At 34.4% G+C, this 26,788-nt stretch overlaps 5 protein-coding genes, 2 non-coding genes and 1 pseudogene across 7 annotated transcripts; 6 read left to right on the top strand and 2 right to left on the bottom strand.

Moving 5' to 3' along the window:
- Positions 1-1,087: 1,087 nt before the first annotated feature.
- LOC145599831 (U5 spliceosomal RNA) lies at positions 1,088-1,174 on the top strand (annotated as a pseudogene).
- An 899-nt stretch (positions 1,175-2,073) lies between these two features.
- On the top strand, positions 2,074-2,227 carry LOC145599829 (U4 spliceosomal RNA). Its single transcript, XR_014104090.1, has one exon. It is a non-coding gene; the product is annotated as a U4 spliceosomal RNA (small nuclear RNA).
- Positions 2,228-2,883: 656 nt separating this feature from the next.
- Positions 2,884-5,010, top strand: LOC145598572 (uncharacterized). Its single transcript, XM_081654942.1, has 3 exons — positions 2,884-2,959; positions 3,139-3,535; positions 4,031-5,010. The coding sequence occupies exons 2-3, from the start codon at positions 3,208-3,210 to the stop codon at positions 4,750-4,752; spliced, it is 1,050 nt and encodes a 349-aa protein (XP_081511068.1). The 5' UTR covers positions 2,884-2,959; positions 3,139-3,207; the 3' UTR covers positions 4,753-5,010.
- A 2,293-nt stretch (positions 5,011-7,303) lies between these two features.
- Positions 7,304-13,514, top strand: LOC145597764 (uncharacterized). Its single transcript, XM_081654009.1, has 13 exons — positions 7,304-7,841; positions 8,393-8,528; positions 8,928-9,064; positions 9,219-9,420; positions 9,541-9,779; positions 9,913-10,024; positions 10,307-10,451; positions 10,541-10,683; positions 10,835-11,004; positions 11,205-11,507; positions 11,589-11,644; positions 11,818-12,029; positions 12,124-13,514. Exons 1-13 carry the CDS (start codon positions 7,629-7,631, stop codon positions 13,311-13,313), a joined length of 3,258 nt encoding a protein of 1,085 aa, XP_081510135.1. The 5' UTR covers positions 7,304-7,628; the 3' UTR covers positions 13,314-13,514.
- Positions 13,515-13,992: 478 nt separating this feature from the next.
- Positions 13,993-14,189, top strand: LOC145599828 (U2 spliceosomal RNA). Its single transcript, XR_014104089.1, has one exon. It is a non-coding gene; the product is annotated as a U2 spliceosomal RNA (small nuclear RNA).
- Positions 14,190-14,940: 751 nt separating this feature from the next.
- On the top strand, positions 14,941-17,798 carry LOC145597636 (glutaredoxin-like). The gene is made up of 4 exons (XM_081653848.1): positions 14,941-15,166; positions 16,757-16,845; positions 17,302-17,400; positions 17,498-17,798. The coding sequence occupies exons 1-4, from the start codon at positions 15,051-15,053 to the stop codon at positions 17,578-17,580; spliced, it is 387 nt and encodes a 128-aa protein (XP_081509974.1). The 5' UTR covers positions 14,941-15,050; the 3' UTR covers positions 17,581-17,798.
- A 342-nt stretch (positions 17,799-18,140) lies between these two features.
- On the bottom strand, positions 18,141-21,695 carry LOC145597635 (anthranilate phosphoribosyltransferase, chloroplastic-like). Its single transcript, XM_081653847.1, has 10 exons — positions 21,349-21,695; positions 21,110-21,253; positions 20,565-20,726; positions 20,300-20,383; positions 19,677-19,865; positions 19,496-19,586; positions 19,326-19,385; positions 19,099-19,217; positions 18,645-18,779; positions 18,141-18,510 (listed from the first exon to the last, which is right to left on the bottom strand). The coding sequence occupies exons 1-10, from the start codon at positions 21,556-21,558 to the stop codon at positions 18,478-18,480; spliced, it is 1,227 nt and encodes a 408-aa protein (XP_081509973.1). The 5' UTR covers positions 21,559-21,695; the 3' UTR covers positions 18,141-18,477.
- Positions 21,696-25,690: 3,995 nt separating this feature from the next.
- LOC145597175 (uncharacterized) lies at positions 25,691-26,579 on the bottom strand. Its single transcript, XM_081653331.1, has one exon. It carries the CDS (start codon positions 26,567-26,569, stop codon positions 25,691-25,693), a length of 879 nt encoding a protein of 292 aa, XP_081509457.1. The 5' UTR covers positions 26,570-26,579.
- Positions 26,580-26,788: the final 209 nt, after the last annotated feature.

The raw sequence follows: 26,788 nt of genomic DNA, 5'->3' as shown, positions 1-26,788 counted from the left end.
AATCTTCTAATTAACTATACACTTAGTAGCGGTACTAGTTTAATAGAATCCGCTTTTAAGCTAAATAAATGCTTTAATTTAAAAGTAATCCCTCCCTTAATATGTGTGACTAACGATTTGTGTTTGGTTCTTGTTTGTTTAACTTTGAATCTTCTCATGTTTATTACATTAATTAATTGATACAACAATATAAAAAATTTGTCGATTTTTTTTAGGTATCTTCATTATTCAGCTACTCTTCAAACTCTCACCAATGTACAATGAATTCATATTATAAACAATTTTATAAATACGAACATTTGACAATGAGCATATGGAACACAATACCATTGCTTTTTATTTTTTATTTTATTTTACAATACTCACCTTATATTAGGGCTATATACTTGTATTTATTTATTTTTGTTTTACTTGTCGTTATTTCATCGACTGTTGTATGGCAATGAGCAATTCCTCTAGCCTCTCTACTATCATATTCCTCAGTTCCTCACCATATGCATCCAAGCTATCTACCACTTTTAACTATTTTTACTTACACTCACTTATATTTTACTCCATTTACACATTTTTCTTTCATGTACAAATCGTTTTTGTGTACTACATGTCTACATTTATGAGTAAAGCAACGAAAGCAGAAGTAGTATTTAAATGATTTTCTGGGAAGCTTCTAAACCACCATATTTAGTTGATATCGCACATGGTAAAATCTTATGACTATTTTAAAATAAGATAATAAAAATGAAATTTGAGTTTGGGCAAACTATGTATAATGTAGTTATTATGATTGAATTGCAAAATTGATTAGCATTTCACCCAAAAAAAATATAAAAAAATTGATTAGCATAAAATCATTAAAGGTTTTGAAACACAAGAACGAATTTTAAAGTTTATAGGAGCTAAGTAGTTGGCAATGCTCAATTTGCTGTATGAACATTTCGTTAAGTAAGGGTTTGGATAAAAAGCATTTGTCAATTTAGAAGATGACAAAGGCTGGAATACTATAAACCTGTCCCACATCGAAACAGAGAAATCCAAGGCTAATCTAGTTAGTATAAATTGTTACTGGATCAGAAGGGAGTTTTCACGCAGCCACGCAGTGAGCACAGAGCGAACTATTCTTTCGCCTTTTACTAAAGAATACCGTGTGCTCGCTGCATTGAGTGTTCTCATGATTGAGAGCCCCATCAATTCTAGTTTAATACTCCGTACTTAATAACTTGTTAATCGTGCTTATTATAAATTACTTAGTTTAATACTTACTAACTTGTTAATCGTGCTTATTATAAATTACTCAGTTTACGACTTACTAACTTGTTAATCGTGCTTATTATAAATTACTCAAATGTATCAAGCACATCGTTCATCTTTGTGTCAATTTAATTTTGTTGAGTTGAATTAAGTTTTGTTTGAGTTGGTAAGATCATTATTCATGGCAAGATATTTAAACGTGATGGTGCTTATTAGGTTGGTAATCATAATAGGGTTTGAATGTGGATTATGGAGATGATTAGATGGGGGGACGTAGGTAGTCACATCGTGATTTGTAAACTAGGACTAAAAAATATGAAAGGAAAGACTAGTTAGGTAGTTAAATACTTAAATCTAGGTTTTTCAACTTAGATTCTAGTAACAAGTGGTGTTTCGATTAGCTTGGTAGTCATAACAAGATTTTTAAATGTGGATTATAAAGATAACAAGTGAGGCTAATTACGTTGAAACAAAGGTTATAAATTTTGATTCTAAAGATGATATATGAGGCTAATTAGGTAGGTAATTAGGCGGTCACACCAAAACTTTAAACAAACGATTATAAAAATGATAAGTGGCACTAATTAGATAGGTAGGTAGATACAACAATGTGGATTAAATCTGGAAAAGCTTAAGTTGCCTTAATTACTGATGAGTAAGTTCATAGCTGGGAAGGTCCTGAGCAGAAAAATATTGTATATGCATTTTAGCAGCAAAAGTGAAAAACTGTGAAGTAGCACATTATATTTGTCCCACATCGACCAGAAAACAAAGACTCCCAAAGAATAAGTAGTATAAGTTTGAAACGGAGCAACGCTTATTCTTATCTTTGCGCTTGGGGCAATGACGCAGCTAGTGAGGTAATAACCGAGGCGCGTCAATTGCTGGTTGAAAACTATTTCCAAACCCCCTCTTCGGCCTGGGCTTGACCTTGGCCGTCGAGAATTTCTGGAAGGGCTCCCTCTCTGAGGGTAAAGCCCTACAATTCCCAGTTTAAGATTTATTAATTCTTTTAATTATAAAATGATTAAATAATTTAATTATGCTATTGCATTATAAGACAAGTAATTAAATTGATTAATGTAATCTATAACTTTATACTAAACCGTGTGTCATTCCAGGTTATAAATTTTCCCTCCAAATTTTATTTTTATTTATTTTATTTTTATTTTAATTTTTTGACCAAAGCTTCTTATAGAAGTTTTAAATACAAACTTTACAATAATATTTCACTTCCAATTTAATAAATATATTCCATTTGTACACATTCAAGCGAAGATATTATTCTTTTTATACAATATTATGCAATAATAGTTTTCTATCTTTAACTTTGTAATGTAATTCATAGTTATTTTTATTAGTCGTGCATATATTATTCACTCTATTTTTTTTAGTGTGATAAATTTTTTAAAATTTTTTTGTAAGAACTTTCATCGTATTTTGCAATTAGGTAGAATAATATTTTATTTATTAAATAATAGTGTTAAACTAATGATAAGTATTAAGTATTAAAAATTACCGTGCATGGCACGGGATTTAACCTAGTTTTTTTCATAACAGGAAATGTCTACTCTAAAATGTCTATGATTTTTTTCCTTTTGATTACGCGAGTTACTTTTGTGATGTGGGTCTTGGTATGCGTTCCGGCGTTGGCTATAAATTGTTACTCCATATTCAAAAAATTCTGTGCTCTATTTCTACCACAATAAAGGTAACCTGTTTGATTATTTTTAAAATTATATATGAATTGGGCACTTGTAACAAATCTGATTTCAGATTTATATTTGTTATGTCTTATTTGTAAAGCTCAGCTAAATTTCTGTGTAATATTGAGGACAATATGATATGACTATGTATTGATGCACACAACCTGTTTGATGAAATGCGCAGGTGAAAGCTAGTAGTGGAGTTTGAGTTGATTGAGTTTTTTATAATACTTTTTAGCTTTTGAGAATCATCATGGATTTGGGGCACTGTTGTTTAGATGGCAATGCTGATGCTGTTGAGTTCTGTCCTCATGAAGGGTTCCAGAACATTTTAGCTGCTTGTACGTATAACTTACAAGAGGGTGATCAGCCAACTCGATCAGGGAGCATTTCGTTGTTTGATGTTAATGGTAGCAGCCGTAGTCTTAATCGAATTGGCGGTGTTGAAACTGCTGGTATCTTTGATATTAAATGGAATCCAGTAGGGGTTGGCGCGAGTCCTTTGCTTGCTCAAGCTGATGCTGATGGGTGCTTGAGGGTTCATGACCTCGAGTGCTCTTCAGATGGACCAAGTTTTGAAGGTTTGATCATTTATATTTTTTTACTGTTTTTGTTAAATGCTGGTCTTTGAATGATTGAAGTCTAATGTACCTTTCATATCTAGGATCTTATGATCTTTAGGTAGTATTCAGATTGACCCATTGAATTAAATTGTTAGCTCAAGCATTAATAATTTGAATTCTTGTGCGTTGAGCTTCTGATATCTGCTACACGCCGTGTTTGTTGTGTAGTGTTGGGCTGTTGGCTATGTGCTTGTTACTTTGCTCAAGCTTCTGCGGAAATTAATTTTGAACATTGACATTAACAGACCTGAAATATCTTTTTCTTATCATGTTGAGTTGACAGATTGACATGAATTATGCAAAATGTTCCATGATCTTGTGCAAAGTTTTTCAGCAATATTGCTTTTGTCATTTGCCTAAGTGGTTGCTTTCTACATTATTCTTTGCCAATTGTTCAGGTAGAGTTTTTTTATACTGCTGAAGGTTCTAATGATCACATTTTTGCTAATGCAGGGGCCTTACTAAAAGAGAGCTGTGGCATTCAGATCAGCTCCTCAATGTGCCTTTGCTTGGATTGGAATTCCTCAGCCACATCAATAGTAGTTGGGCTTTCTGATGGTTCTATATCTGTTTCATCTCTTGCAGAATCACAACTCACCGAAGATCAACAATGGAAAGCTCATGACTTTGAGGTTTGGGCAGCTACCTTCGACACCCACAACCCAGATATCGTATATACTGGTTCAGATGACTGCAAATTCCTTGGATGGGATTTAAGAGGTGATCTTTCAATGCCAGCATTTCAGAACTCAAAGGTTCACACAATGGGCATTTGTTGTATCATTAAGAACCCTAATGATCCATATTCTTTGCTTACTGGTTGTTACGATGAACACTTGAGGGTGTGGGATGTCAGGTCAACCTCAAAGCCTGTGAATGAAACTTCCATTTGTCTAGGGGGTGGAGTTTGGAGGATTAAGTATCATCCTTTTGTCAGGGACCTTGTTTTAGCTGCTTGTATGCACAATGGATTTGCCATTGTCAAAACAACGAATGAGAGTCTTGAGGTGATTGAGACGTATAATAAGCATGGTTCACTTGCTTATGGAGCAGATTGGCAGAGACGCAAATCAGATCAGGAAGGGAAGAGAGAGGATAATGTGGTGGCTACTTGCTCCTTCTATGATCGGCTGCTTCGGGTTTGGATCCCTGAGACGGCAGACATTCTTGTCTGAGGCTATGGTTCTGAAACTTCTGATTGTATCAAAATCGAATAATTTATGTTCTTAAGTCCATCTTAGACTAGGTATGGTTGTTGGAACTAATTCTTAGATTGATTTTCTTTATTTTACATCAATGCTATTGTGCCATGATGCTTTCTCGTGGTCTTGGAAAGCCTTCCGTTTTATCTATCATTTACCCTCAAGAATACATATTGGTGGGGACATATTATTGGAAGTCAGTGTTAATTAGGGTTTAATATTCCACAATTTTCAATATAAGCCTACTTTATTTTGATGCATATTGCCAAGAAAATCAAAGAAAATTGTATCTGATTTGATTGCAATATGAAGTTGCTCAAATTGAAATGAAGATTGAAATACTCAAAGTTTGATGTAGGAGAGGTTGAAAATTGTACCCAAACTTCAGAAGCAGACAACTTGAGCAACAGGGACCCTTTGAAGGAGAAAGATAATGTTTTTGAGGCTAGAACTAAAGGTTAGTTTATATTTCAACAATCACTACTTTTTTTTTGGACAATTATGGGTGGGGTGATAGCACTAAGTTTGTCTTTGCTCCTACTTGTATTTTCTGCTGTTAGACTGTTCATTTTGGATTCTTCATTCAAACCCTTGTTATTCCATGCCACTCCTCCTAGATATAACACTTGCAAACTTACAAATTAGATCCGAAACAAAAAGAATTCAGACGAAACTTCTCGTATCAAGCATTCGAGCCCTTAAAATCAACAATCATAGTTGATACCCCCTTCTTGCTCCAGCCAAAGTTGCACTTGCATTTAATCTCTGTCTATTTTGCTTGACTTTTTGTCTAGGCTGTTAACAAATTTAGTGCACCTACTCTTTTGCATGCTTGCAGTATGCAGTATGACTGTTGGTCTCTAAGGCTTTGTTCTTTTCGCCTAAAAATAAAAACTTCAGATAAGTGTAAATAAGTTAGAAAAGATTAGATAAGGGCTACTAAGTTCACTTCACAAGAAAAATTCAGGAGAAATTAACGAAGCCTAAAATTTCATCATGCCAGACGGAGAAAACGGAATATTGGAAATAATCTATTAGTATTAATTACAGTTAAAATCTGACTGCTCTGTTTCACAAACAGAGTGTGTTGTTTGTTTTCTCTTAGTTCTGGTAAAAATTCTATAACTACTAGCTAGGTATTCAGCAATATAGATGAAATATATAAGTGAAGGGGACCAAGGACGTTGACGTTGAAGAATTGAGAGAGATGAATCATGAAATTGTGGTCCTCAAAATTTTCACTGTACTGTGAGTTACAATTTAGTTCTAACTGCATAATCTCTTTGGAATTAATTCCCCTCGTAGTCTCGTACATTGTCTTCCTGAGTGAGTGAGTGTGGCCTTTAAGCTACGGCATTTTGCAATTACGATTGGAGTTGGCATCGAAGTTATCAACATCATACCCATCACTACACCTTTCTTAGTGCATATTACCTAACTTAGTTGGGAAGGTCTCTAAGGGCCAAGGGCACGGTGAAAACATTTTTTTCCGCAGTCACAATTGCACGGGGATTCAAGGAGGTTGCATTTCATAGGTGTTATATCACGTGTTGTGATTGTTGCTATTAAAATGAGAGAGAGGAAGAATTACTCTTTTTCATTACGATCTTGAAACACATGTTATTGAATGACATTTTGTGCTAAGATAAGTTAGATTTAATTTATTTTTACCAAATGACCTTTATGTCAATGTAAAAAATGAACTATATGTAACTTATGCCAATTTTAATGTCCTTTGTATTTCAATTAAACTACCCAACAAAGAGGGAACTGTGTATTTTTTGGAAAATTCATGAGTCAACATCACTTTCTTTATATTCCCTCCTTTTCACTTTAACATAAAGGTTACTCACACAGTAGCATAACTATTTCTATTGGATGCAGTTGATCTTGCTGAGAGCCTGTTACTCTTGTGAGCAAAGCAGATGACATTATAATAATAATTATAATAGATGAATAAAGGGGGGAAAAACAAGAAAATTCCATCAAATATACCCATTCTTAGTTTGAAACTTTGAACTGTGAAGGGAAAGCATTGACCCATACACATGAAAAGTATAACCACAATGCTCACAGATTTATATTTTCGAACAGTTAAGTCGTTAACAGTGGTTTTATCGTTCATGTGTCTTGATATCAGACAACCGGGTATGGATCTATCCCCGCCCAACACTACGAAAGCCATTGATATTATCTCAAACAATTAAAAAGATTGTAAGATAGTGACCTTGGGGAGAGGGGGGGGGGGGGTATTAAATGTTATTAGTACACAAGAGTTGTAGTAAGAATCCTTAAAAAGATAGTGACTTTGTTCAATTATAGGAGAAAACAATCAATATGCAAATACATACAAACTTCATTTTCAGTGCTCAAGAGCTGTGACTCACAGTAATTGCTTCCTTGCTTGTATTTCTTTTTTTTAATTTGTTTTTCTCTCTTTCTCTTATCCCTAAATTATATACTGGGCTTGAGAACTGCCACTGGGCTTGATAACTACCACTGTGATGTGCATTATATCAGAAAAAACGTATCACCCACTCTCTAAAATTTGCTTCCTTATTTTATTTTATAAATAATGTTTTTGTATTTTCTTCCATTTTTAATAATCAATTCTCTGTCATTTTATGTCTCTATCTTACTCTATCTGCCACATGTTCATTTTCCCTCTTTTATCTCACCAATCATCACACCCAAAATATGCTCAGCTAATCAACTCCATGCAAAAGCCTAGCATAAACTGTCTACAAATTTCACACAGTTGCTACTTTCTATGCTCTTTTTGATACTAATTATGTCATTATTTCACAAAAAAATTTACCTTTTTTAAGCATAGTTTTTGATTTTAGGAAATGGGTTTGAGGAGAATTCCATGGGGAGGTCTTTTATTGTGTTGGGTATTCAGCATTTTGTGCTATAAAGCTGTGTGTGATGTACCAGAGTATACTGTAAAGTTCTTGCAGGGTCCCCCTCAGTTCTCTCGTCTGAACTCAGCTGCATTTTCTTTTGAAGCTTTACTAGCAAACACAACACAAACTTGCTCTAACTGTAGCTTCAATTGCAAGGTCTGCTTATTGTAATTCTATAGTACATTGTCAAAAACATTATTTTAAGTAATATTTCAGAATTTAAGCTGTTAAGATAGGTTATTGTAGTTCTGTTAAACCTTAGTCTCCATTAGAATTATCTGCTCAATGGGTCGGTACGGATCAAGCTTTGGGTATTATTATCCTTCATAGACTTTTCTACAATGTTGCATGCATAAGATTTGAGATTTATAATTATGAACTTTTCAATCACTTGTGTAGATAAGTTACATGACTGATGACTTTACAAACTTTATGTAAGAAAAGTTTTCTGTTGTATGTATATTCTGTTACCATGTATAAAGGAGAACCAAAATGGATGTCAATGTTTTTACAGTCTTGGGGAGTGGTACTTGATCCCGTCGCCGTCTATGTCATTTTCCCTATGAAAATCTACACCAATAAAAAGGGCAGACAATCAAAATAAATTTTCTTTTATGTTTAGACCAATTGACGTGCATTAATTATGAGTTTCTGGTTAGATAGAAGAAATTGCTAATTAAATTGATGTTCTTGGAAAATTTCTGCAGTTAAATGATGCTATTTCCTCAGATTGTGGGGGAAGGAATGTTTCTTTTGTGGGCTTGCAGGATGGAAATCATAGCTTGCAGGTCTGCGCCAATGTATCCCAAGGAGTTGGCTGTGCTAGTTATAACTGGACTATTGGTAAATAATAACAAAAGTCCTCTCTTCACTCGTTAATTGGAAACCTTGAGTTAAGGGATTAGCATGTAATTTTCCATGACAAAAAGTAATATCTATCTATCCTTGCTATTTTGGTGATCCACAGTAAATATTATGAAAAGATGATGTTGATGAACAAAATTGGAGTTTGTTAATAAATAAAATGTGCTAGGACTTAAGGTAGTTTCATAATACTTGTTTTATTTCATTGCATATAAAGTAGTTTTATTTCATTGCATATACAGATATACTCTTGCAATAAAGTGGTTGCATGATTGAAGTAGGGGTTCATTTAGGATCATGATACTTCCGAAGAATTTTAAGTCCCAAGCTAAATTTCTATATCTGATTGTAGTTTTTGGCATTTTGTGTTTTTTGTAGACACAATTCACCCTACAGCATACATTTCAGCTTCGACATCTTTCACAAGCGCTCCCAATTTCACTGCATATATTAACTTCAGTGAACCATGTAATGGTGGAGGTGGCTTTAGGTGCTTATCTGTCAATGCCTGCGACGTGAGTAGTTGGTCAGCTTATATATAGTTGTAACAATGCATCAAAAACTTGTGTCTTCAGTCTTCACTATGCCTCACCTCGTATCTATCGTAATGTGTAGTAGCATATAGAGTTTTAAATAAGCATTTCACTGATGTGATATCTTCTGTCACAGCTTCTTGTGTATGGTTCTGGACAAGTTATACCAAATACACTTCAAACTATCCAGCCAAACCTCAGCTATTCAGTAGTTGTCAGTTTATCTAATAATGTTCAATATGGAAGGGCAATACTTGTTATGGATAAAGGATTCTGCACTGACATGGCTGGAAATCGTTTTATCCGACCAATAAATTCAAGTCTCATTGTACATTTTGGTGAGTATATGGATCAAGAGCTTCTTCTTTCTTGTTTTTTTTCTTGTGATATTCCAATTCAGTTCCAGAAATTCATGAAATGTCTGTTGGTTTATGTGTATGTTTTGCATGTTAATGCAGATAGAAGAAGTGTCTCTGTTAGCCTAAGAACCCATGTTCCTGAAAAGCTAATTCAGCTTGGCGGCGACACTAGAACTGTGCAGGCAACTAATAGTTTCAAGAATCTCAAGGTCTATCTTTATTTTACAGAGCCTGTCTTAAACACCTCAACAGAAATATTGAGTTCAATCAATACAACTGAGGGAATGCTTCGCCCTATAAATGGAAGTACCCTTGCCAATAGAAGATTTGGATATATGGTTAGTGGGAGATGAAATTCAGTAAAATTATATCTCTGCAGTTTCTTGCATTTGATGTTACTCAGACTCGGATACTCTTGTCAGACACTGATGTACCTGAGGCTCTATTTTCTTCTGTTATATCTGTTTGCAGATTGAAAATATACCAAATGTTACCATTATCACAGTAAGCCTTAACTCAAGTCGTGTCCTCAGCAGACAGGGTTCTCCTGTTTCTTCAGTGGCTCCTGCTACATTTCTATATGGTAAGCTGAATAATTTATCATGAAATATCCTCTCTTCCACTTATTACTCCATCCGCCCCATATTTAACTTCTCACTTCTAAGAGAACTGAAAAGTAAGAAAAATGTAAAATTTTGAAAGCTTTAGTAGGAAAGCGTGAAGTTATATATGGAGGGGAGTAATTAACTACTCATTATTTTTTTGGACACTTTGAGATAATTTGGTGTGGTGATAAATTGACAATTATTTTGTATTGGTTATGTCTGTTATTTTTACTGAAAGAATGTTGTGTATCGATTTTCAGACTCAAAGAGGCCAGCAGTGAGGTTGAGCACCACCTCTAAAATGAAAACAAAAGATAGTAGTGTTACAGTATCAATTAAGTTCCTGAAGCCAGTGTTCAATTTCAATTCTAGCCACATTTCTGTTTCCGGAGGTCACCTAGAGAGGCAAGTGTATATCAATTATCTTAGAAAAATATTTGTATCTGCATTTCCTGCAACTTCATCTTAAATCCTTAACTATTTCCGATCCACAGTTTTGAAGAATTGACTCGGAATTTGTACATTGCATTTTTACAAGCCTACGAGGGAATTATGTCTATCAGCATTCCTGAAAATATGACTGCAGATGTTGCAGGGAATCCAAATTTGGCTTCTAATGTCTTACAAGTGAGGCACTGTAAGGATAATTACTTAACTATCTATTGTTGTATTATTCTGGCTTTATTTTCTTTGTTATTTTGATTTGGTATGGTTTTCTTATTCTTCTTTTCCATGATTACTCTAATTTCTCTGGAGATTTTGATTATTATGTTAAATATCTTTTGCAGATTCTTTGCCTATGATATCAACCGTCTTTTGCATAATCGTTACAGCACTGTTCGTGGCAACATGTTTGGTGGCTGGTCTACTGACTATATCCACGGCAAGCCTACAGTCTGCTGGGGCATTTCCAAGATCATCATCCTCACTGACTTCTGGCCCTACTAAGAATCTCTTTGTATGAAAAACTGACCTCTTTGCAAGTTTTTATGCTACTATGAGAACATATTTAAAAACTTGATAATTAATTTGTTTTCCCTCTGTAGTATAATAGCATATATGGCTGACAAAGTCTTAAGAACCAAAAAGAACTAAACCTGGATGAAAGAAATTTTTCTGCTGCCAATACTAAAAATCATACCTCTTTCTATGATGCAGAGAATAGCTTGTTACATTCAAGTATTTGCCTTTTCAAGGTGGCTAGCGGTCACTCTGCCTGTGGAGTATTATGAATTCATTCGAGGCATACAGTGGAGTGTTCCCTACCTTTGTCTTCCATGGGATAGTGACCATTCTCAGCCCATGTTTTTCACTCCAAACACTTCCGTAAGTTCACATTTGTTTAAAAATGGACTTAGCAGCATTGCCCAACCAGTTCAATCTGAGAAAGGCAGCCTTAATAAAGCTGGAGTAGTTTATGGTGCTCCACTGACTGCAATGGAGTACAGGTCGTTCTTTGAGGTCAGTTAAAGTATTTTGTTTCCTCTAACCTGGTTCTTTCATCGTTCTCCCACTGAATACGTAGACTTTCTATGCTTCCAGAGCCAAAATATTATCCCAGAAGCAGAATACATAACAGGCTCTGACAGTTTATCCAGGTAACCCCTTTATGTTTTAAGGGTAATAAGCTCCGCTAAAAATTGAAGCCCCATATGCTTCAAGGATATCGTAGAGATTTTCTGCCTTGTACTGTTTTTGATTTCTCTTAGTGCAGAGATAAAACACATTTGTAACCCTTTTTTTTTTTTTGTTTTGGATGTTTACGGTTTAGATGGAAGGATTTTGAGAGGAGCATGTTCTGGTTAGCTATAATCGGTGGCAGCTTGATTCTAGTCCATATTTTCCTTCTCTTAGTACTAAAACTCAGAAGAAATTACTCAAGAATGAAGACTTATGGTGCTCTTGTTTTACCGCGATTTGAGATATTCCTTATAATTCTAGCTGTACCTTGCATCTGTTATGCTTCAGCTGCCTTAATCAAAGGTGAGTCCTTAAATTTCTTTGTTTTCTTGAACTTTCTGTTTTCATTTTGATTTTAAAATTCTGTTTTTTTAAAAAGTTACATTCATGATTACAGGGAAAACAACTTCAGGGACCATAATTGGTGTTCTGCTACTAATTCTTACATCGTCTTTCCAATTAGCCTTGTTCGTCTTCCTTTCATATGGGATCACATTGGGTTGGTTACTTCAGTACAAGGAAGTCCATCAAGTTGGCCGAAAATATCATTGGTATCAAGAACTAATCCGAGTTACTCTAGGTCCAGGTAAAAGGGGCCAATGGACATGGAAAACTCCAGAAAATTCCATATACTTGGTCAAGTATGGTCCTTTATTTGAAGATCTTCGAGGCCCACCAAAGTACATGCTCTCAATGATCACTGGTGGAAGTCACATGCCTGTGGACCGAATTATTGCCTCTGAAGACGAGACTGAAGATGCCGAGGCACCTTTCATTCAAAAAGTGTTTGGCATCCTGAGAATTTACTACACCTTCCTTGAATCCATAAGGCGGTTCCTGCTAGGAGTTTTAGCTGGTTTATACTCAGAAAGATCATCCTCTAAGGCTCCTACTACCATCTTGCTATGCATTACATCTTTCCAGCTTTTTTTCCTAGTTCTTAAGAAGCCTTACATCAAGAAAAAGGTGCAACTAGTTGAAATCATATCTATTGCTTGTGAATTGGGCATGTTTGCAGCTTGCTTGGCTCTAGTGGACCGGGATTTCTCTACCGAAGCTGAGAGAGGAATTGGCATATTCATGCTTTCTCTCTTTTTATTAGGCTTCCTTGCTTTAATGATAAACGAGTGGTATGCTTTATATAAGCAAATACGAAAGCTTGACACTTCAAAGAGATCATTCCTAATGGGCTTAAGAACTGCTTTTGTTGGGTTCTTTCTGCTCTTTCTTCCTGAGAAACTGATTAAAAACATTGACAAGTGGCTGCCCGAGGACAAAGTAGGGCGAGATAACAACGAAATCAGTAGGCTGAATTCAACAGGAGCCGGAAGTAACAGGAGCTCGAGGAGTAGGAGCTCAAGCACAACTGATAAGCCATGGTTGAAACAGTTGAGAGAAATGGCTAAGGCCAGTTTTAAAGAAGGGGGTTCGAATAATGGAAATGATCCTTCAAGCAGTAATTCCAAATGGAGTGGGTTTTGGGGTGGGAGGAGCGAAAGTTCATCATCAAAGACTCCATCGTCTGACTCTAAGTCTAGGCCAAAGAGTTTGTACAAAGATTTGGAAGCCATTTTTGCATCTAAGTAAGATTTCAATGTATATTTTCTTCTCAATATACTGTCATTCTTACCCTTGTTTATGAATGTTGCGCAACACAGTTAGTATGTAGAGGGTCTATAAAGTGTGTCAAACATGAGGCATGGAACTGAAATAATTTTTTTGATATTGTAATTTTATCCCTAATGAGAGGTGAAAGTTCTATTCCTAGTGTGAATATTTTTTCTGCCATCTATTTCTATAGGCAATGTCCAGTTATGCTCTATTCTGAAGTATGTAATATGTTGTATATGTAGATTTGATTTGATTCTGAAAAAAAAAAAACATTCCTAATCTAATTCTCTGAGCAAACACATCTGGACATTCCCAATATGCCTCATTGGTGGTCTTGGCTCGGCCATTCGGAGAGCTACACCTACTCGATATACGGAGTAGTATGCATCCTCAACTCTTGGCACCAAGTCAGCATAAAGAAACTCTGATATCCTGAGATTGGGGATTAAGATGACAGTGGAAACAAACTTAAGAACTGCAATTAAAGTGACTATAAGCAGGATGAAAATCATCAACTAGCTCTAGTTTAACTTTAGAGTGGTAGAGATTGGAGAAGGACAGTCAGACAGAAGGTATATTATCCCACATCGGAAAATGATAAGAAAAACAAGAAGAACAAGAATATAAAAATGAAGGATATGAATTAATAATCTTCATACCTTTCTCGGCCTTTTGGCTAAGATCAAGTGTAGTATCTGTTCTTATCAGTTTAATATCTGATACGTGGACCAATGGCCCACAGCGATATTAAATTTATTTTTTAAGGGGGAAGTTCCACCGCAGTAGCTTGCTACTGGGATCTTCACGCGTCGCCCATGCGTTGCACTACTGCACGGGTCTGGCGCACCCCACCAATTTCTAGTGCAACTGCTTTTATACTCGAACTAATTTTGAACTAACAACGGTGGCAATAACCAATAAGGGTGGCTTGTTGGTTGCAATGTGGCTGTTTACACTTAATTTCAGTTCAGTAAAATGTGAACATGCCCTCAAAAAGACTCAATATCTTTCTTTTTGAAAATTTCTAAGACTAGCAAACAATGAAACAAACAAACCATAACACATTTTAGATCAATCTTAAACTTTCATTATATTATATACTTAAGTCAGAGTTGGTGAGATCGTATTGTGGTCTATTTTATAGTGAATTGGATTATTATGTACATACAATTCGAATACTGAATTGGATTTTTTTTTTTTTTTTTTTTTTTTCAGGTTAAATTACACGAGTTGATCAGGTCACTTTTTAACAGGTCTAAATATCCTCCACAATTTCACCAACTGTACTCGATATTTCCATATCCTCACCTTGGTCCTCAATCTCCTCAGTCCCTCACCCTATGTTATTTTCCTAAACTATGGGCCAAACCTAAAAAAAAAAAACCAAATAAATAAAATAAATAGAATTAAATAAAATCAAATTGCAAACCGTATTGATAGTAAGGGATAGCTCAAGTGGTTATAGTTTTCCTGCAGGCCGTGTTTTAATTACCGTACAAAGTTACAAATGTTAAACAGAAGTATTATTACACGTTAAAAAAAGAAAATTAGAGGAATCACATTTAACACCCCCTCCTCCCCAAAAATAAAGTGAAAGGCTCCTTTTGCCGCAGTCCACTAAATAACGAAAACACGTGCAGCACTTGTTGAACGCTGGCACCTCTTTCTCTCTCCTCTTTTCCATAAATTTATTGAGCTTCCTAAAAGATAAAAATGGGGTCATTACTCAGCTTAATCAATAACAACAATACCAGCACCAAAGCTGACACTGATATGGCGTTGGACAAGGTCAAACAGCTTGTTGCTTCCACCCCTGTCATCGTCTTCAGGTTTTTTTTTTTCTTTTCTTTGCTCAATTTTTTCGCAATTGGTTTGATTGATTTTTATGCGATCAATTTTTTTGGTCGAATTCTTGTGGAATTTCAGTTTTGAGAACTTTCAATTTTTATTTGATTAATTGAAATTTTACTTATTGTTATGAGGTCCCTTTATCGGCAAATTATTAGGTTCGCAGTCGAGATGATGATCGTTCCTAATTAAAAGCCTCTTTCTCTTTCTTTTTATTATGCGAGTAATAAATCTAGAATGAGGTTTTGTATTAAGGGACGGAGGGAGTACTCATTAGCGGTTGAAAGCAATTTTTTTCGCAAGTGTTAATACATAAAGTCAACGCATGCATTGAGAAACGGAGAAAGTAATAACTTAAATTTATTGTGAGACATTAAAAGTTATGCCGGATTAAATTAAATTAAATTAATAAATGCCCGTAGTTATAAGTTGCTGCAACTTATTTGATTATGTTCATAAAGGGTTATATAATGTGTTTTTTAAGGCGCAAGTAGCCTTGCTAATTGTTCTGTGCTTGATCGAAAACATTGGAAATTTTTTTGGTGTTTAGAGAACCACAAAGGTGAGTGATGAGATTTGATCCCGGGATCCCTTGAAATTGGGAGGAAACGAGCTATCCCTCACTCTCACCATTGGATAATTGAACAAGTAGAATTGCAGCTAATTTCAAAACTAGGTAATTATTAGAGGTTTGTCCCTTGTATTATTCTAGAGACAATTTGCTTCTTGGTATGCTTAATCATTTGGATCTTCTGACAATACATAATGTAATTAATTGATAATAGGAAAAACCGAAAGAAACTACTCCAATATTGCCTTATAGAAATTATTTGCTTCTTTTTAAGTTGGTAATTTGGAGCTTCTTATGTTACATAATTGAATGATTTGATAATAGAAAATTACAACTCCATTATAACCTTACTGTTGGATTAATTCTGTATATTTCAAAGATAAGCTTATCATATATCCTGTCAAACAAACTTTGAAGCAAAAAGTTACACGAAATATCTTATAGAAGAACATATTCCTTGATACAAGACGTGGGTACCAGACTACAAGCTAACCATTTGATTTATTTTCAATAAGGACTTTCCTAATATCTTCACATATACACTAATGCAAAAAGGGGGTAGCTTTAATTTAAGGTGTTGTGACTTTGTGTTTACAGAGTTTTTTTTTTATTTCATATTCGCTTTACCAATTAAAAGGAATCTATCTTCTCTCCCAATCCTTATCCTTCTGTGCAAAACTTTGCCTAAACCACATTTGACACTTCGTTTTTTTTTTTTTTTTCGACCAACTGATTATATTCTTGTGTCTAGGCAAGTTGGTGGATGTTTTAGTGTTTATAGCGTGACATAAGAGGGGTTAAATGGTAAATAATGCTTGCCAAAAACAATAATCTGTAGAAAGTAGGATAAAACACCTCGAAACAGAATGGGTAAGGGAAAAAACGAGGTATTTTATGACTTAGTTTCGAGTTATCTTGGTGTGCAATTCTATTATATTAAACTGATAATGTTAGAAGCTTAGCTAATCAAATCATTGTATTTGCTCTTCTGGATTTGCAGTAAAACAACCTGTGGATTCTGCAATAGGGTCAAGGAGTTGCTCAAACAGCTCGGTGCTTCTTTCCAGGTTATGGAATTGGACCAGGAATGTGAGTACTTATATTGATCACAACTAATTATTTTGATGGTTGCATATATATGTTGTTTCATTCTACTGTTAAACATGATGTTGAACCTTGAAGAAGAATGTTAATCTTGAGAAGCAATGATTTAGTTGCATTAGAATGTAATGAGGATGTAATAACGAAGATTTCAGGGCTTGGTTCATTGCAACAGTAAAATCTTGATCTACAATTAATTTTTCCTAACAACTTTTGCTGCATAAAATTACTTTTGAAACTTACTCGGGTAATCCTTACTTGAACTTATAGGCCTTTGTCTTAAAATTTTTCATTAAATGATGGGTATAAAATGAAATGATGAAGCTTATTGAAGATAGAGCTCCTTCTCTGTCACAAGGATTCGACAAACTTGCTTCTTGTAGTTCAATGCATTCTGTAAGGGTAATGATCAAATGTACGAAATGATTTGTTGTTGCTTTGCAGCGGATGGGAGTGCTATTCAAGCAGCACTGCAGGAGTGGACTAAACAGAGAACTGTACCAAATGTCTTCATAGGAGGAAAGCACATAGGTGGCTGTGATGGTATACACCTATTTCTCTTGAATTACTTTTTTTTTTTTTTACTTCTGTTCTAGTCCGATTTCTGTCCCTTAATTGCATTGTATTCCTTCCATTGCAGCTGTGATGGATAAACACTCAAAAGGTGAGCTTGTGCCCTTGCTTGTTAATGCTAAGGCAGTTGCTGCTGAGCACACTGCTTAAGCATTCTGTACAGTACAAGAGCCAGGGAAAGATCTGAAGACGAATGTGCTATTTTTGAGGCTTTGTAATCTATGTAAGGGTGTGGTAAAACAGTCTGAAATTTCTGTTTAAAATGTTCTCCAGTGACATCAGAGTTGTTGGGCTTGTAACTCGTATAAGTATGAACAAATTTCATCAGAGTTCAATATTCAGAATAAATGGTTTGATATGGCGTGACATATACTATATCACTACCTTTGCTTTTCTACCGAGCTTTTAAAGTTGAAAAATGTGAATGAGTTTACTTGAAGTCTAACTAAGCTGGTTCAAACTTAGAAACAATATGGCTACACAGCTCTATTTGCTCAAAGTGCTTCGGTCTAAGCAGGGGTAAATTATGAGCCAAGCCTCTGAGCTTGCATGGAACTTTCAGGCTCGGCCTCATTTGTAATTTACCTCAACTTAGCCAAGCTCAAGTATTTTGCAATGCATTTTTGCCCACACACCTGAAGGTGATATTTTAGTTAAAAGATCCTGTAAATTGTATTTGTGCAAATTCATCAATAAAGTAACTTCAGATGTATCAAAATGGTTCACTTGATATTTTTATTATCTAGGGAGTTACAAAAATGAGAATCTCTGTCAAATACAGAACTGTACACTTAATCAACATTGGTATCATGGTATGAGTTTCCTACTGATGAACTAACGGAAGAGTCTAAGCAACAAGCAATTCATCAGAGGACTTGCAAAAAGGAAACAAAAAAGGCGAAGGATTTGATTTTCCGGATAACTTTAGGTATGGTGAGATGCAGATCATACTCAAAAGCAAAAATTAGACACCACACAACACAACTTTATATAGATAATCTACAACATGCTTCCTCAATCAAGGAGATTTGGGCGCCTGGTGGAGAGTTAAGCCACAATCGCAGTAGCTTCTTTCACTTTCTGCAACACAAAAAACAACTTTTTTTTTTTTAAACATAATGAATATTCTGCCAAAAGGGGAAAAAAATGAAATAGATGAACTTAAAACAAAAGATCCCAGAATCACTACATAACAACTACCCGCAAATTCTTACATTTGATACATCTATCCATGACTGCAATGTCTTTAGGGCTTTCCCAGATTGTTGCGTTTCTCGAGCAAGGGCTACTCCATCACCGAGGGTACTAACTTGTCCACATACCAAAAGAGCAGCAGCAGCATTTAAGACCTGATTTTGTGACAGAAGAACACTTCAACATCAATATTAGGAAGGGAGGAGAATAAATATGCTTGTATGTGGGATATAAAGACGATGCAGAGAGACAAAACAACATGCTCCTAGCTAGGCAGTGTTTTTGCAGCACTTATTCAGTTCTTTTGAGAACCTGAAAAAAAATATTAATTCACTACTATGTTTCCAATCAATAGGTCTAGGATTCATCAAAATTCCGCCCTATCTTAGTGTGGAAGCAACCAGGGCCTCTAAAGTCGATCAAACATTAAGAGTGTAAAAATAAATTAGCAAGAGATAAAAGGCTGGAACTCACAAATGCATCTGCTATAGATCCCATCTCCCCTCCTAAAACACGCTTCAATACCTCTGCATTGTACTCTGGTCCTCCTCCTCGCAAATCTTTCACAGTGCAACGAGGGATGCCAAATTCCACTGTCAATTTACATATGGCACATTTATGAGACGTGGTTTAGAATCCCAAGCCAACTTGAATCAAAATATAGATGAAAATAAAGAGAAATATTACAGCAGAGTTCTTACATGGATCAAAAGAGAACTTCTCTATTCTATCGGGAGTCACATCAAGAATCACTCCCGGGCCTGCAATTTCCATTCCGCCAATCACAATTAGTTGAATGTACAATGTACATAAACAAAAATCAATAATAACCCTTGTACATATATTTCTGTAAAGAAGTCAAAAGATTTACCCATAGGGCTCATTTCATCTAATCCTTCTGAATGCACAACCAATGCCCTCTTCATGCCAAATCGTTGAAGAGCCTTGGCCATTTTGCCTACCTAAAAGGCAGAAGAAACAACAAAGATTAATCCTATTAACAAATAACAAAGAAAAACACATTTGATTCTTCAAAAAGGAAGTGAACTTACAATATCTTCAGAGTAAACACCAACAACGGCAAAAGGTACTCGAGCTGGATTTAACATTGGACCTAGGATGTTAAACACTGTTTTAACTTTTAGCTTCTTCCTAATAGGTCTAACAACCTTCATGGCAGGATGGTAAGTTGGCGACATCATGAAACCAATTCCGGCTTCAGTTAAACATCTTCTTATTCCCTAACAACAAAGTAAAGATAAAAATCAACAGCTTAGATAAACCGTGAATAACACAAGGATGAACATAGATCAGAATTTTGCCACACAACCGGAGATAGATATAGTTGAGTCAGTAATTCAATTCAAGCTACAAAAATGCAGGTCAGATAGTTTTAATCCAATACAGTACATCTTAACATCCACTTATCCAACAGGCCAGCAGCATTAAAGAAGAAGAAAACCAAGGTAGGAAAAATTTACAGCCAACCATGTGGCTTTTATAGTCCAATGATAATGCTTAAAAAGTATCAGCAAACCAAAACTAACACCAACTAAAAGCTCATAAATGATTTCATGACGGCATTTATGAAGGTCCAATAAAGAGTAAACACATAGCAAAAAGATAAATTTTCAACACACAACTTAGTATATATATATGTATATCATGAACAAACCTCAGGTTCCAAGTCAATGGCAACCCCCAATTCCTCCAAAACATCTGCACTCCCACAAGCTGAAGAGCTTGATCTGTTCCCTTGCTGCAACAAAATCCCATAAAACACAACCATCATTTTCAAAACAAGCATATCCATACACTATTTGCCACTTCACAGTCAATTAATACCAATATTTTACCATTTGAGCTTAACCCCTTCATTCCAAAACACACCAAAATTTTACATAAATGTTGATTTGATAGGCAAGAGATGAGATAACAACCTTGGCAACTTTTGCACCACAAGCAGCGGCCAATACAGAGGAACCGGTGGAGATATTCACGGTGTTGGCACCATCACCACCGGTACCAACGATATCAACCACATCCCCTAAATCCTCCACACTCTTACAGTGTTTCATCATTGCATTTGCCAATCCAACAATCTGCAATTTCACATAAAGTAGTCCCAGATCAAAAACAGGTATACATACATACTTTCATCAATCTCAAAATCAGCAACATCAACATTTAAATTTAAAGTCAAAGTCCAATTGAAAATCTGAAATTTCAACCAAATTCCCAAAACCCATAACTTTAAATTGTCATTTTACTGTCTGTTTTAAAAAAATCCCAAAATTGCCAATTTCATACTATAATCAAACCTAGGTCTTTGTGAACTGACCCCATCCTTTCAAAATAAATGGGTATTGTTTTCTAATTAAACTTAGATTACACAATCTCAAAATTAACACCCATTAATTAATTAATGTAATAAATATAATTTACTATTAATTACAGATGATAGAATGAAAAGGGTGGAGCTTACTTCTTCAAAGGTTTCGCCTTTAGCTCTCAACAAAACAAGAAAAGCGCTAATTAGCGATTCATTGGGGTCATTAAGCAAGAAATTTAACGACGATTCAGCCTCTAAATCCGTCAAATCAGTTCGATTAATCAAACCCTCAATTACCTGCAAAATTCATTAATCATTATCAAATTAAAATTTTGATATTTATAACTCAGAAAATTCGAAATGCAGAACAATAAAGGAAAAACTGATCAAACCTCACTGAACGAAGAAAAAGTTTGGGAATTTTGAGTGATCGATTGAACAGCAAAATGGGGTCGATTGAACAATTTGGAAGCAAACGGCGTCGTTTTGGCGAATTTAGGACAGAAAAATCGAGGCTTTATTGATAATGCTGCTGATTTTGCAGACAAATTTGAGGAGAGAGAATTTGGAATTGGAGAAGTTTGACAGAGAAATAACGCCATTTGTGATGTCTTCGTCTTCTTCTGAAAATGTATTTTTGGTATGAAATTTTGATAGAAGAAGAGAAAGAGAAAGAAAATGAAAATTACAAGTAGTATTTATATAAATATGAAAAATGGAAAAAAAATGTGAAGTAATGAACCAAATTATTTTGGAAATATTTTAAAGATTTTTTTTGTTTAAAATTGGACAAGAATAGTTCATACTACGTATTTGTCTTATGAGTGGTGCACAAATAACTAAAAAAAAAATATATCAAAATAATAATTTCGTGATGTCGACTTTTTATAATTAAACACGAGTTAGGTTTTAAGAAATTATTAAGTTTTTGATGATGATTTTGTAATTACTTCTTTGTCGAACTTTATTATTTGTATAATTCAATTAAGGTTATACAAACTAATTACTCCACCATTATTATTAAAAATAAAAAAATTTTAAAATGTAATACTATGATTTACAAAGTAGGAATTTAAAAAATTAGAAAAAAAAAAATTACTCACTTAGAAGAAAATCTCCTTAACTCATTTTACCTAATTAATTAAGTCAAAAAATGGTTAACAACAGCAATAAATTTTGTGTATAAGGTCATGTTTACTTCACCTTAAAAAAATAATATTAAGTGAAAATATTTTCAATTCAATTCACTTCAGTTCTTAATTTCCTTCTCACATAAAATATTCTGTTCAATTCAGTTCAATTCAGTCAATTAGAATGTGCCCTAATATAATATAAAAAAGTAAAAATAATTTCAATTCATCAAAATTAAGGTGAAGTGAGTGGAGCCTAAGTCTTTATATACTCAAAAGTTTTAGAAAAATAAAATCAAATAAGATTATCTGAAATATAAATCAAAATAAGTTAAGATAAGTCAGTGTTCTATCCATTCAAAGTTTCAAACTATTGGATATTACTTACCAATATTCCATCTTCTCAAAAAAAATTACCAATATTCTATAAAAATTATATTGGGTGTATTATTCAGTAATATTCACCAGTATTCTATCTGTTAATACAAACAATAGTTTTTTAAAAAAAAGATAATGTATTTACCTTTTTTTTTGAAAACAGATAATGTATTTACCTTATGTTTCTACTTTCAGTGTATTTAGATTTGGTGCACCACTCCAAATTAATTAAGACAAAATAGAGAAAGAAACCTATGCACTTCATATTAAGAATCCAGGAAATTTTGGTAAATAAAATATTCATAGAAGAATAAATATAATACTCCTGAAAGAACTTATTTTGTCAAATAGTATGAGTTTTGATGATGATTCACTTTTTTTTCTTCACGTTAACTATTGACTTTGCCAAATTCTCGAAGTAAGGAGTTTTTCATTGGCGTAGGTAGCAAATTAGCCCCAACACTTTAAGTGAGTGTGTAAATTAACCCCACAATTATTACTTGTATCAAATTAGCCCCACAACATTTTTATAGTTGTGCAATCAAAACCTATACATCAAATTTAAGCAAAATTACATTAAAATATACAAATATCATATATATATATATATAGGAGTATACGACAAAAAAAAAAAATGAAAACATCATTACATACTTCCTCCCTCTTTCTTATTTTATTTATTTATTTATTTTTTTTTTTATTGCACCACTTGGAGTTTCACAAATATTGCATCATATTCGTTTTAGGGATTTATATGTCGATATTCACGCTGCAAATACCTAATATACCATTAATTTTCAAGTTTATATATACAATTACATGGGTAATTTTGTATTTTTACATGTATCTATCGTCCCTTTTACACTACAAAAAAAACTAAAACTTGTGCCCAACCCTAATGGTGTAATATTAATAGGATGGAGAAAGTATACATTATCATACATATTAAATACATATTAGTTTGTATACAATATACGGAGTAAACATTATCGACACTGAAATGTGACAACGTTGAAAAATTAAGACTAACATACTTAATTAATTTCCTTTAATTTCACCAATTCAATTTTTTTTGTTTTTTGACAGAAATTTCACCAATTTAATTGAAATAGTAAGGAAAATGCAGTATAATGAGGCATAGTACTATTATACTATATGTATATTTGTTACAAATTCCAAATTAGCATTTTTTTTGATGAATTTGTTTAAATAATGATGTATATACTAGAATTATAGATAGATGTTCATTGCAAGACATTAAGAAATTTGGGGTTAATTTGCACATGTATGATTTTCTTACAATGAGGTCCTTTTGATTCTGCTAAGTGGGCCTGGTTACGATCACCAAGGTGGGTCCATGTTTACATTTTATTTTAGCCCAAAGTTTTTCACGTAATCACGTGCGAGACGCCCACAGTTTCATGGAAAATCCCACCTAACTTCGTTTTTTTTTTTTTTTTTTTTTTTTTTTATTTATTTTTTTTTTTTTTTTAATTTTTAACACTTCACAAGGTTCATTGACTAAGCTAATTGCTAGATTTATTTAGGCATAGTTGATTAGCTTATGCTAGTTGTTAAGCATGTGCCTGACAAATTGACATGCTCACCTTATTTCAAGCTATCTAAAAAAAGATTAATTTAATTAAAATAAGTTTAGAAAATGATAATTATAATACAATACTTCCTCTGCCCATAATTATGTGCAACAAAGAAATATTTTATATCTCACAAATAATACCCCTTTTGTTGCACATAATTGCGGGCGGAGGAAGTAACTAATACGGAGTGGATTTAATATTTGCTCGTCAAATCCACCTACTATTTTTTTTATTTTTTATTTTTTTTCTGATGTTTAGAGAGCCACAAGAACAAGCGATGAGAATTGATTGATCCCAACATCTCCTTAGACTGGAAGGGAAACTCTAACCACTTGAGTTATTCCTCACTCTCACTCGAACCCATCTACTACTAAATGTGAAGAAATAATGCAAGAAGGTTTACAAATAATGGAGAAATCAATCATGACTAACTACAAATTAATAAATTATGAAAGAAGTTTTACAAATAATGACAAAAGTAAAGAAAAACACTTTGTAAAAGTTGCATGAAAATGCAACTACATCTATCCCTAATCCCTACCAAAAATAACACCATTTGCAATGTTCTCGTACGCATGTTTATGGGCATTGCACATGAGCACGTTCATCAGTTCATGTGTACAGCTAGAATCTGGCAATCTGGTAACTTCAAATAAGTTTGACCAACATTAAATAAATCAAAATGAAAATTAAATATAGTGATAGTCATTTTGAGGAGGATTACATTAGAATTTTCACGAAAAATAACATTAGAAAACTCTATGAGGAAAATACCTATACTCTATACTTTATATTAAGCTGCAGTATAAAGTAGGGGTGAGCAAAAATTCAGGGTACCCTGATGTGGAATCGGAACCTGTTCGGGTCCACAGGTTCTAAACCCGGAACCTGTTGATCAGGTTCCGGTTTCGGGTAATAAAATTAGGAACCTGTTGCAACAGGTTTCGGTTCCGGGTAATAAAATTTTGGACCTAGAACCTGTAGGGTACCCTGTTAGTACATGTTCCCTATAGGATACATGAAACTGGAACCTATATGATATTAAATACTCTAGACAATTAGTGTTGGTTTGTTATATTTGAAGTAGTTTACTAAAGTTGTAAGCTTTTATTGTGAACATCCATTTTTAAAAATATAAATTTGTCACAATTTATCAAATAACTATTAAGCTTACTTTGAAAGATAGGGTACCCTATTTAGGAACCGGAACCTGCAGGTTCCGGTTCCGGTTCCCAATTCTTAAGAACCTGTTGCAACAGGTTCCGGTTCCGGTTCCTATTTTTAGGAACCTGTTGCAACAGGTTCCGGTTCCGGGTACCGATATTTTTACAGGGTACCCTGCTACGCTCACCCCTAATATAAAGGGAGTTAAATATGAATTAGATATGGAGTACTTTACATTTTTATAATGAATAAATTGGAGGAAAACATTGCAAGAAACTCACCTATTATTACTAAGGAATTCCATGACAAGGCTTTCAAAGTATTGGCTTTTGATATCATTGATTCAACTGCAAAAAAATATTTGAAGTTGGTTATTGTCAAAATTGAAACTGCCATTTTCAACAATATATTAAACTTAAATCACTCAAATTGTTTGTAAAACTACATGTAACCAGATGTATATTTTACTTTACGTAAAATTTAAGACTGTTTAATTCACCTGATGTAGTAGAGTCACAATTTGATGTGGAATTCCGAGTACCACAAAAGCACAACTCTGTAATTTCACTTCCATTATCACCACTATACCCACACGTGCCACGAGTAGCTTCACACGTTTTACAAAACGAATCGTGTCCTTGGACCGAATACTTCACACGTATGCCATAAGACCACTCGTGTGGTCCATCAATCCTTAAAGGTGCCAAGGTATAAGCACTACTATACCCTTGGCAATCTAACTTGGTAAGATTTATACCTTGATTTGGCCCAAGTTCACCATAGGCCACTGCACAACATTCTGGTGGGCCCAGGCCCAATGTTTTTGGGCCGAAAGTTCCCCAAGCTGGACACCTATAATAGTCTTCACAGCCCAAACCAGAAACATTTCTACAAGCCAAGTGCTTAGATGGAAGTCCTTGAAAGAGTGGAGATTTAGCCGAGCAACCGATCAACAAAAAGGCATTATCCGGTGCCGGAGTCAAGAATGGGGCTCGCCACAACTCGACCACAAACCCGTTTCCTTTGGACCCAAGCACAATCGAGTTGCATGTCGACAAGTGAGGATCATGCAACGTAAGGGCTTGGAAGGTGTAATCAATGTCTAAAACTCGGTATGACCCTGAAGCTACATGAAACATGAGGACATCATTGATGCAATATAGGAGGTCGCGATAGCCAGGATGACCACACCCGTATTTGAGCCCAAATGGGTAGTCGATCGATACGTTACCACAATAGGTTCTACATGTGTTACTATGATTGTAACTAGAACATAAAGGAACTAGCAATGAAGGGATTATTGTTAGTAATAGTGCAAAGAGTATGGACAATTTATGATGCATTGTTATTGGTTATGAGAAAATTGGGTGGGAAATGCTAGATTTTGGAGATAGCTACTTACATGAAGATGATATGGAGTGAGGCTATAGAATTATATGGATACTTTGCTTGGGGTAGTAAGCAATCAAATGACTTTATTCTGTGTGTCGTAGTATGCCAAGGAATTTTGGTCTTTAATACTCGGTTTTCACTTCTTTTTGAGTGGGATGATAAAGGCTAAA

The sequence above is a fragment of the Chenopodium album genome, chromosome 20, assembly GCF_948465745.1.
Source record: "Chenopodium album chromosome 20, dcCheAlbu1.1, whole genome shotgun sequence".
In the NCBI taxonomy this organism is placed as follows: Eukaryota; Viridiplantae; Streptophyta; class Magnoliopsida; order Caryophyllales; family Amaranthaceae; genus Chenopodium; species Chenopodium album.
This window is presented reverse-complemented; position numbering and strand designations above follow the sequence as displayed.

Excerpts from the sequence above, each read along its gene's own strand:
- LOC145598572 (XM_081654942.1), top strand. The coding sequence starts at position 3,208 with ATGGATTTGGGGCACTGTTGTTTAGATGGCAATGCTGATGCTGTTGAG. Across the intron at positions 3,536-4,030 it reads AGATGGACCAAGTTTTGAAG|GGGCCTTACTAAAAGAGAGC; the intron begins GTTTGATCATTT and ends TTGCTAATGCAG.
- LOC145597764 (XM_081654009.1), top strand. The coding sequence starts at position 7,629 with ATGGGTTTGAGGAGAATTCCATGGGGAGGTCTTTTATTGTGTTGGGTA. Across the intron at positions 11,508-11,588 it reads AGTACAGGTCGTTCTTTGAG|AGCCAAAATATTATCCCAGA; the intron begins GTCAGTTAAAGT and ends CTATGCTTCCAG. Across the intron at positions 12,030-12,123 it reads TTCAGCTGCCTTAATCAAAG|GGAAAACAACTTCAGGGACC; the intron begins GTGAGTCCTTAA and ends TCATGATTACAG.
- LOC145597636 (XM_081653848.1), top strand. The coding sequence starts at position 15,051 with ATGGGGTCATTACTCAGCTTAATCAATAACAACAATACCAGCACCAAA. Across the intron at positions 16,846-17,301 it reads TATGGAATTGGACCAGGAAT|CGGATGGGAGTGCTATTCAA; the intron begins GTGAGTACTTAT and ends GTTGCTTTGCAG. Across the intron at positions 17,401-17,497 it reads GCACATAGGTGGCTGTGATG|CTGTGATGGATAAACACTCA; the intron begins GTATACACCTAT and ends CTTCCATTGCAG.
- LOC145597635 (XM_081653847.1), bottom strand. The coding sequence starts at position 21,558 with ATGGCGTTATTTCTCTGTCAAACTTCTCCAATTCCAAATTCTCTCTCC. Across the intron at positions 20,384-20,564 it reads GTGGTGCAAAAGTTGCCAAG|CAAGGGAACAGATCAAGCTC; the intron begins GTTGTTATCTCA and ends ATTTTGTTGCAG. Across the intron at positions 19,866-20,299 it reads CCATTGACTTGGAACCTGAG|GGAATAAGAAGATGTTTAAC; the intron begins GTTTGTTCATGA and ends CTTTGTTGTTAG.
- LOC145597175 (XM_081653331.1), bottom strand. The coding sequence starts at position 26,569 with ATGCATCATAAATTGTCCATACTCTTTGCACTATTACTAACAATAATC.